This window comes from Salmo salar, chromosome 12 (genome assembly GCF_965601325.2).
Source record: "Salmo salar chromosome 12, fSalSal1, whole genome shotgun sequence".
In the NCBI taxonomy this organism is placed as follows: Eukaryota; Metazoa; Chordata; class Actinopteri; order Salmoniformes; family Salmonidae; genus Salmo; species Salmo salar.
The window spans coordinates 84108328-84118749 of NC_138302.1; the positions used below are offsets into that span (position 1 = coordinate 84108328).

Below are 10422 nucleotides of genomic sequence, written 5' to 3' on the forward strand. Positions count from 1 at the left end.
ATTTCATCGTTCATCCTTATTAGCCTAATTCTAATGACTTTGGCTTTGTTTGAAGTATTTGGCACAATTTGACATATTTAAAACATGTTTAAATAGCTTGCTAGTGTAGCTTATGGTGCTGCCAGCCACACAGCATGTACTGTCCAGTCAAACACTGGCAAAGCTCATGTCATTTTCAGAACGTGTGCTGTGCTTATCGGCAGGCACACACGCGGAGCCAGCTAGTGATGGGCATTCCGAGTCTTTTCGGTGAGCCGGCTGGCCCATTTTGCTCAGTTCACGTAAAAAAGCCGGCTAATTTGGCTCGCAAATGGCTCTTTGTTCAAAATGCTTAAAACTAGAACTAGAACCATGAAAAACCGCAAATCTCCAATTTAAAGGCCAAAAGGTAAGCTACCATTATCTCAGATCGTGAAATGCGCGTTCAAATATATTTTTACCTGGCCAAATGATTCGTTTTTTCGTGGACCAGATTGATGCGCTCTCCCCACTATTTATTGTTTCTGTAGTGAGGATTCACATTCTTTAGGTAATTATTTTGTAACGTAACCGTAGAAAAACGTTATTTTGAGCTCAAAAAGCAGTAGCAGCAGTATGCAAATCAGGGAGCCAAATTAATGAATATTTCACTGATGCGATTCGGTTCCCAATGTTAACCAAAAAGATCCTTTCAAAAGAGCCGTTCGTTCGCGACGCATAGTAGAGCAAACGTTGACGAAGAAGGAACGGTGCTTCAGTTTACTGGTTAAATCGGAGGACTCTGTTTTTCATTATTATATGTAAGTATTTGGTAAATATTACAGCGTTTTTTCACAGTTACAGGGTGTAATAAAGTTTATAAGGAATTGTTACTTGATATGTCACATTGTAGCAACTGTACGAATTTGAAGTCGGTTGCTTCAAAGCAATGACAATCTGTAACGAATAACGTCAGCTAAACAACTTTTGTGGAGAACAGACTCAGGCTAATTTACGCGTTGCGTTAGCTAGCTAGTTAGTTGTACAAATCAGTTATAAAAATGTAAATCATATCTGTTACAAAGCATTTTATTTTTCTTTAGGGGACATAGCTAGGTTTGTTGGACTTGGCAGTTCTGAATTGGTGAAAGGATAGACTTTTTCTTAACAACTCTTTGACACCTTAATGACTTGACTGAGACGGTCGTATCAATAACTGTAATTGTCACAGGTTTACAATAAAGACTCCTAGACAGCATGCACTCTGTCAATAAAGTTACAGGCCAGCTTTGAAGAGCTATTTACGTTGACATGCCATTCATCTAAACCCAGCTAAAAATAAATGGACTCTTGCACATTCACTGGGCCCTTTCAAATGTCATTGCAGCCAGGCTCTCGAACTATAAGATTTACTAAATGTAGAATTTGAATAGGCTTACTCAGTGTGTAGATATATTGGCCATGTTGTGTCGTCTGAATTAACCTCATATCATATGTATGAATGCCTATTAGGTCAACTTATAATAGTGTGAACAGTGAAAGTTTAGTAAACAGTTTGTCTGTTTTTCTTTTTGCCTTAGGCCTTCTGCGTGTACCATCTTCATCTCCATTTTCTTCTATCCTGCCCTTGCATGACCTGTGCTGTCTAGGCTAGAAGACGTTGGCTCCCTGTTCTATTGTGTGTCCCTTGTCACAATGTCCAATGAACCTTCGTCTAGATATGCTGCTGCAATATCAGCCCTTTCCCTCAGTTTACCTGCTGTTAACCCCAACCCAACCATTACCCTCAGTTCATCCACTGCCCCCAACCCACCGCTTACCGCTAAACCCTCTCTTATCCCCAAGTCACCTCTTACCTCCAAATCCCTTACCCCTAAACCACTAGTTGCCCCTACCCTCAAACCACCCCTTACCATCAAACTACCCCCTGCTGCCAGCCCAGCCCCTTTAAATTCATATCCCCCTTCACTTGAGATTTTGGGATCAGATGACGAGGAACAGGAGAATCCATCTGATTACTGCATAGGTACTTCACCAGTGTGCCAAATATAACCAAACAACAATACAATCGTGTGGTAGAAGGAGTTGTTGTATACAGTTTATTGTTGATCGGAAAGAAGTTTCATTGTTTATTGTAGGTGGGTACTACCCGGTGGAAATTGGAGAGATATTCATTGACCGTTACCAGGTGGTGAAGAAGCTGGGATGGGGCCACTTCTCTACTGTGTGGCTAGGCTGGGACATGGAGTAATTATAATAGTTATACTGATAACATAGTTTTTGTTATTGATTCGGTTTCATATTGTGATTATGACAGCTGAAGCAAGTGATTCACAATGTTTATTTGTATATGCAGGAAGAGGCGTTTCGTGGCTCTGAAGTTGGTAAAGAGTGCTCCAACCTTCACAGAGACCGCTTTGGATGAGATCAAGCTTCTGAAATGTGTCAGTATTATATGCCCATGTTCAACATTTTATTCTCTGATAGGTATGCCTAATCACAGGTTGCCTAGGAGGCAGCTCTACAGAGTGGTCACTAGCTGGCATAACCACAAAGTCATCAAATCAGATTTTGAACTTAAACTTATCCTTAACCTTAAATTAATACATTTTTGTTTTAATAAATACATTTTTATGATATAGCCAATTGTGACATTGCAGCTGGCCCATCTAGCAGAAATCGCTCAGTTCTGCCTCCAGGGCAAGATTCATGACAATAAATGTCAACCTTTGGCCTAATCAGTGTAATTACTTGCTTGTTCATCAACCAGAACCAGGTTTAGTAGGAACTATATAATTGTATTAGTTGCACAATGGTGATAATAAAAAGGAATATGTTTACTCCCCAGTTATGTCCTGTTATATATTGCTTTTAGGTAAGGGACAGTGATCCATCTGACCCTAAACGTGACACTGTTGTGCAGCTTATTGATGATTTCAAAGTCTCTGGAGTCAATGGGGAGCGTATCCTTTAAAAGCCACCTACACGTTATCCTTTTACCCATAATATCTTTATCATACAACATGTGTCATATGTTAACTTGCACATTTAATGTAAATGGTTTCTCCTTGATTCAGCTATGTGTCAGATGTATGCATGGTTCTTGAAGTGCTGGGTCACCAGCTGCTGAAGTGGATCATCAAATCCAACTACACTGGCCTTCCCCTGCCCTGCGTTAAGAGCATCCTTAGACAGGTGCTGTGTCTTTCCCCTGTGATCTCCAAATTCTCTCTCTAGCATTTTATCATCCAAAGTAGCTTTTGTGAACGGATGATCTCCTTTGTGTGTTCCCTGCTGTCATGTAGCCACAGTATATCACCATTGTTGTCTCATATCACAGGTTCTTCAGGGCTTAGATTACTTGCACACTAAATGCAAGATTATCCACACAGACATCAAGCCAGAGAACATCCTTTTGAGAGTGGATGAGGTTTACGTCCAGGAGCTGGCAGCCGACACCAAGCTATGGGAGCTGCCAGTGTCTTCTGCTCCCACAAGCTGTTCAGGTTAGTATTGCTCTCAATTCCATGTTGGCATACACATATCACTAAGTACGTATCCCTGTGGCATTCCTCTGTCTGTTTGACTTATTTTATTTATAGATGGAGGGAAATGGAAAAGATTTGTTACAGAGAGATGGCGATACAATAACAGTGCTGAATATTAGGAATAGATGATTAACAAGTTTAATATGATTTCAATAGATGGGTCTGTTTTTTTCTTCTTCTCTATGATTTGATTTCATGCTCTATTGTGCCGTGCTGATCTCTTCATCTACTACTGATGCCAGCAAACACCAGTCTAAGAGAAAAGCAGGTATGACAATCAACTGTTTATTATTGTCTCAAAGCATAAACCAACCATAGTGCTACAAAGGCGGAAAAAATATTTTCTGTTCATCTTTTGATTACCTCATCTATCACCTCTGTGTCTCCTACCCCTCCTGTCATAACCTGGGTATTAGATTGTGTCAAACTTGATCGGGAAATTGACGGTGGCTTTCCAGGCTCTTGGGGTTTGGGTAAGATGGCCTTGGCATTGTGAGTGTGTGCTGATTCACTGCATATTGGCCCTTAGAAGGTCCTTTTGGAGAAAAGCTTTGATCTGGAAATGTGCTATGTTATATCATTTGTTTTGGCTGTTGTCAATAGTTATGGTATTGTTTCAGGTTTTCTACTCATTCAACCATGAAAGCAGTGCAGTTTGTGTGTGTGTGTGTGTGTGTGTGTGTGTGTGTGTGTGTGTGTTATTTAAAATGTGTATAACCTGCACAAGAACAGCATTTCTGAATGAAGATGTACTATCTACAAATTGCTGTTTGTATTCAGTATTTATGTATTCTACAAATGTCTGTTTGTATATAGTCCTTATGTATTCAATCAGTATTCATAACTACACCTTTGCATTTGTAGTGAAATTGCTCACCTTGATAAACTCATCGATAATTAGCATGCACTGCATGAAAAGGGGATATTCAGTTCTGATATTTAAGAAAATGTACCATATTTGCAGAGATTGTTTTAAAATATATTTGAACACTGTTGCTTGCTGCAACATGAGAGATGTGAATCCCATTTTAAGTTTCCTATCAAACTACTGTGACTGTGCTCATAGACTGGGAAGGTCTCCAGGATCCCGATGGCCAAGTTGTCGAGGAAGGAGAAGAAACAACAACAGCCGCAGAAGGGCGAGGACACTTTAGTTGGCCGTCAGAAGAGGGAGAGACCTCATGTGTCATTCTCTAATATCACCACTCCCTGTAGCACCCCTAATTCCACCTCGTCCCCAAAGCCTTCAGGTCCTGTGCATACTACTTGGAGACGGACCCTGCTGCATGAAGAAGCAATGGGCTCTGACAGCAAGGAGTCGGTCTCGTCACCGATGGAAGATGCACCATTATTGACTACAATGTCTCACTGTTCTAGACAATCTATAGTGTTACATCATTCTACCCAGAGAGACAACCAGCCCTCATCACCATCACATGGTCAGTCTTGCTCTGGAGCCAGCAGTTTAGAGTATATTGTAATAGCATATTACCTTGTAATATACATGTCAGAATACCTGTCCACTCGTCTTTCAAATGAACTTTTATGATTTGCAATATAGTATGATATGCATATGCTGATGATTCAGTTAATTTATATGATTGATATTGCATGTTGTAATACCTCATACAAATCAACCATTTTACACCAGAGCACTCACAGCGCATCCGTTATTGTAGTGGACAGGTGTAGAATCATTCAGTAATATCTATCTGAGGTATCTGCTTTATATTTTGTTTCAGGGTTAAGTGAAACAGATCTGTTGGTGAATCTTCTGAAGCCACAGAATGCTGATAAAATCAGCATCAAGATTGCAGATCTGGGAAACGCCTGCTGGGTGGTGAGTTACTATCTGACTACAGACATTATGTATTTGAATGAATATATGTATTAATAAATACAGTGTCTTAGAAGACAAAATACATTCAAATGATACAGCTTATTATCAGCTAATTGCTCATGGTATGGAGTGCTAAGTCTTCATCTCTGCTCTCCTCCAGTACAAACATTTCACAGAAGACATCCAGACCTGCCAGTACCGCTCTGTTGAGGTCCTGATTGGGTCTGACTATGGCACTCCTGCAGACATCTGGAGCATAGCCTGCATGGTGAGAACCCAGGAGCACCACATCCACCCTTATGTTGATGTTAGCTGTCCGAAATATCATTTACTGAGAAGTCTTACATTTCCATTAAGGCGTTTGAGCTGGCTACCGGGGAGTATCTGTTTGAACCCCATTCAGGGGACAACTTCTCACGAGAGGAAGGTAAGCCTTATCCTTTCTCCTCTCTGTCCTGTGTTTTTCCTGGTGATTGTCCTTGATCTTTAAAAAAACGCTTTAATGTCTCCCATCAGATCACATTGCTCACATAATTGAGTTGCTGGGACCCCTTCCATCCCAGTTTGCCCTCTCAGGGAGAAACTCCAAGCGATATTTCAATCACAATGGTATGTCTATTCACAATTGGTGTATCCACCATAGTGGTTTCCTTTAGCATATGATTCATATTTTGGTGAAAAAGTACCCTTATTTTAGTTTCACCCACAATATCAAATTCCGTTTACATATCCTGTTCAGTCAATCCCTAGTATAATCATGTAACACTTTTTCCCTTGTTTGCTCACAGGGCATCTGCGGCGCATCTCAAGGCTGAAACCGTGGAGTTTGTGTGAGGTCCTGCTGGACAAGTTTGAGTGGCCGCGGGAACAGGCAGTCCAGTTCAGTGCTTTCCTCCTCACCATGCTGGAGCCCCTCCCAGAGAAGCGAGCCACCGCTGCCCAGTGTCTAAAACACCCCTGGATCTCCTCATAGACATCATACCACTGCCCAGTGTCTAAACCTCCCTGCATCTCCTCATAGACATCATACCACTGCCCAGTGTCTAAACCTCCCTGCATCTCCTCATAGACATCATACCACTGCCCAGTGTCTAAACCTCCCTGCATCTCCTCATAGACATCATACCACTGCCCAGTGTCTAAACCTCCCTGCATCTCCTCATAGACATCATACCACTGCCTGGTGTCTAAAACCCCCTGGATCTCCTCATGGACATCATACCACTGCCTGGTGTCTAAAAACCCCCTGGATCTCCTCATGGACACAGAGTCACCACCGCTGCCCGGTGTCTGAACCCGATCTGGATCTCCTCATGGATACAGAGCAGTCTTACCGATGCCACAGAGGTTACACAGGTGACACAGTGTCAAACAGGCTGGGACAAGTGCCTTAATATGATGTTTGAATAGTGGGTAATGGCTGATATTCAGCAAGTGTTATTTTTTCAGCTGATCTTCTGCAAGTGTTATTTTTCTGTTTGCTCAGGGAGAGCAGTCAACTATCAGTATATGTTGTCTGATGATTTAAAACCTTTGATGTGGAGAAAATAACTTTTGTTTGGAGAGATTTGCCAGATGGCCAGTCCGCCCCTGCTGGGAAAGCTCTATTTTTGTTTTTGAGTTTCATTGAATAAATGTTATTTGATTGTACAAGGCTTTCATTATCTACCGCTTTTCTCTGAATAATAAGATAAAAAGGATTTTGACAGAATTAATAGAAATAGGGTTAGACATTGTGTTAATTTAGCCAAATTGTGTATGAATTCAGAATACTCAATGGCTGCATTTATACAGGCACCCCAATTCTGATATTCTTTTCACTAATTGGTGATTGGTCAAAGGACCAATTAGTGGAAACATATCAACAATTAGGCTGCCTGTCTATACGCAGCCTATGTGATTCACCTGAATCCTGTCATAAGACCAGTGGAGGCTGCTGAGGGAGGAATGTCATAATAATGGCTGGAATGGAGCAAATGGAATGACATCAAACCATGTGTTTGATGTATTTGATATCATTCCACCAATTCCGCTCCAGCCATTACCACAAGCCCGTCCTCCCCAATTAAGGTGCCACCAACCTCCTGTGCATAAGACCTAATGGAATGAAGAAGAAGCAGTGGCTTCAGAGGGGATTAGGATACTGTTGTGTAGGGCTCAAAACTGTAGCCTGGTCACCCAGTCCATGCAGGGTAAGCCATACCTCCCCTCTTTTCACTGCTTCCTTCTGTGCCGTCCCTTCTTTCTGTGTGAGTGTGCTGTGAGTATGTGTTGATGACTGAAAGTGTGCTTTAGTCAGACCTCCACAGCCACGCATTCCTCTCAGTTCACATTAAAGTGGCAATCTGCATTTCAAACAATAACAAAGCGGCCACCCCGCCACCGATTAGGTAAGCAGCTGAGGGAGGGGGCTGGAGAAATGTAACCACTCAAACTCATGGACAGAGCTATAGATACAAGGACTGACCATCCATGTTTTAAGGCTATACAGTGTTTGTTCCAATTTACATTGTTTACAAACAAAGGAGTAAAACAAGCATATATAGTTTGATCTGATGGGGAACGACAGCTCATGAGGCATTAATAAGTTATATTCTTCAAAGAATTAATGGGTATACATCATTCATTTAAAAGTTTAAAAATGGATGTAGCAACTGCAGATTGACGCTTAGGGAGGGGTTAGTCTCATGAAAATCTGAGCGTGCGCTCATGTGTGAGACACAAACTGTGCTGGCAGGTGTGAAACAGTTTTATGGTGAGAGGCAGCATGAAGAAGGAAGAATATCACCACCCTGATTGGAGAGAGACAAGCTTCAGATGGAAGTGAGATTCGTGTAATGTAATGGCGTTCGCATGTCTTTGCATCGTGAAGTAGTAAACTAAATAGCTACTACCTTGTGCATGCTTGCATTGTTGGTTGCAACTGTGTTTTTATGTTAACAGTGCAGGGAATTGTCTTCTCTTTTTTAACATCTTGTGATATTGCAGAGCTTTTTAAAATTTTTGACTGGCTGAATTGTGTAGATTTGAATGGAACTTTTCAGATGCCATAATTACATCAGAGGTTATTGAAGCTAAATATGTGTGGAATATGTTATTCTCTTCACCTCACCCTGGAATGATCTTCAGAGTTGTGTTTCTGTCACGACTTCCGCGGAAGTTGGTCCCTCTCCTTGTTCGGGCGGCGTTCGGCAGTCGACGTCACCGGCCTTCTAGCCATCTCCGATCCACTTTTCATTTTCCATTTGTTTTGTCTTTGTCTTACACACCTGGTTTCAATCCCCCAATTACCTGTTCATTATTTAACCCTCTGTTCCCCCATGTTTGTTTGTGAGTGATTGTTTCTATGTAGGTAGGTCCGTTATTGTGGTCTCTGTTTTTGTATTGCATTTATTATATATTGAGTAAAATACGTTTATTTACTCTTATCTGCTGTCCTGCGCCTGACTCCTATACACCAGCTACGCTTAGACCTCCTGACAGATTCACTCACCCGAAAGAATGGAGTCAGCAGGAGCAGACGCCCTCCCTTCAGAGATAGAGGAGCGAGTCCAGCAGCACGCGACCATATTGCAACATCTGGGCACCGCCATGGATCGCGTGCTGCAGAAGATGGATCGTTGGGAGAGAGGAGGAGGTCGTCCAGCGCCTCCACCAGCCCCACTACAGCAGGTCCCACTGTCCACCCCTCCTTCACCCGGTTCCAACGGGATCCGGCTCGCGCTCCCGAGGGAGTATGATGGGATCGCTGCCAGATGCCAGGGGTTCCTACTCCAGCTTGAGCTCTACCTGCCCATGGAGCTGGGAGGTGCTGCACTTAGGGCGACTGGAGGAGGGGCCATTCCCTGCACCATCTGTGGCCGCAGAGGGCACACTACTGGTCGGTGCTGGGGGGGTTCCTCAGGGAGTCGAGGCAGCAGGCAGGGCACTATTGTGTCACCCCAGGTGAGTCGGCACCAGGCTCACCCAGAGCCCCCTGTTGCTCACATGTATGTGTTTATTTCATTTCCTGAGTTTTCCCCGCATTCCCAGCATAAGGCGCTCGTAGATTCAGGCGCAGCTGGGAATTTTATTGACCGTTCATTTGCCCTTAGTTTAGGGATCCCACTTGTTCCTGTGGATATGCCCTTCCCTGTGCACGCCCTAGATAGTCGACCATTAGGGTCAGGGCTGATTAGGGAGGCCACCGCTCCACTAGACATGGTTACGCAGGAGGGTCATAAGGAGAGAATCAGTCTCTTCCTTATTGATTCTCCTGCGTTTCCCGTGGTGCTGGGCCTACCCTGGTTGGCCTGTCACAACCCCACTATTTCGTCGCAACAGAGGGCTCTCAAGGGGTGGTCACGAGAGTGCTCAGGGAGGTGTGTGGGGGTTTCCATCGGTGCGACTACGGTGGAAAGTCCAGACCAGGTCTCCACCATGCGCATCCCCTCAGAATATGCCGATTTGGCTTACAGAAGGCGACTAAATTACCACCTCATCGACAGGGGGATTGTGTGATAAATCTCCTGGTAGATGCAGCACTTCCCAGGAGTCACGTGTATCCTCTGTCACAGGAGGAGACGATGGCTATGGAAACATATGTCTCCGAATCCCTGGGGCAGGGATACATTCGGCCCTCCACTTCATCTGCCTCCTCGAGTTTTTTTTTGTTGTGAAGAAGAAGGATTGGGGTCTGCGCCCGTGTATTGACTATCGAGGTATCAATCAGATCACTGTGAGGTACAGCTACCCGCTGCCTCTCATCGCCAGTGCGATCAAGTCAATGCACAGGGCGCGCTTCTTCACAAAATTGTATCTCAGGAGCGCTTACAACCTGGTGCGTATCCAAGAGGGGGACGAGTGGAAGACGGCATTTAGTACCACCTCAGGGCACTATGAGTACCTCGTCATGCCGTACGGGTTGATGAATGCTCCATCAGTCTTCCAGGCCTTTGTTGACGAGATTTTCCCGGGACCTGCACGGGCAGGGTGTAGTGGTGTATATCGATGACATTCTGATATACTCCGCTGCACGCACCGAGCATGTGTCCCTGGTGCGCAGGGTGCTTGGTCGACTGTTGGAGCATGACCTGT

At 43.7% G+C, this 10422-nt stretch overlaps 1 protein-coding gene across 4 annotated transcripts; it reads left to right on the forward strand.

Annotated features, from left to right (window-relative positions):
* The first annotated feature begins 190 nt into the window (after window positions 1-190).
* On the forward strand, window positions 191-7001 carry LOC106565759 (SRSF protein kinase 3). Of its 4 annotated transcripts, none has more exons than XM_014133246.3 (15): window positions 191-779; window positions 1539-1984; window positions 2097-2205; window positions 2315-2402; window positions 2834-2921; window positions 3047-3153; window positions 3299-3464; window positions 3749-3774; window positions 3923-3979; window positions 4573-4945; window positions 5249-5346; window positions 5507-5614; window positions 5704-5773; window positions 5863-5955; window positions 6135-7001. In XM_014133246.3, the coding sequence occupies exons 2-15, from the start codon at window positions 1654-1656 to the stop codon at window positions 6317-6319; spliced, it is 1899 nt and encodes a 632-aa protein (XP_013988721.1). In that variant the 5' UTR covers window positions 191-779; window positions 1539-1653; the 3' UTR covers window positions 6320-7001. The 4 variants fall into 4 exon arrangements, with proteins under 4 accessions (XP_013988721.1, XP_013988720.1, XP_013988723.1 ...); XM_014133245.3 differs by having other exon boundaries at window positions 1608-1984; XM_014133248.3 differs by lacking the exon at window positions 3923-3979 and having other exon boundaries at window positions 1608-1984.
* Window positions 7002-10422: the final 3421 nt, after the last annotated feature.

Coding starts and splice junctions, on each gene's coding strand:
- LOC106565759 (XM_014133245.3), top strand. Junction 3,775..3,922: donor CCAGTCTAAGAGAAAAGCAG/GTATGACAATCA, acceptor CCTGGGTATTAG/ATTGTGTCAAACTTGATCGG. Junction 5,774..5,862: donor CAACTTCTCACGAGAGGAAG/GTAAGCCTTATC, acceptor GTCTCCCATCAG/ATCACATTGCTCACATAATT.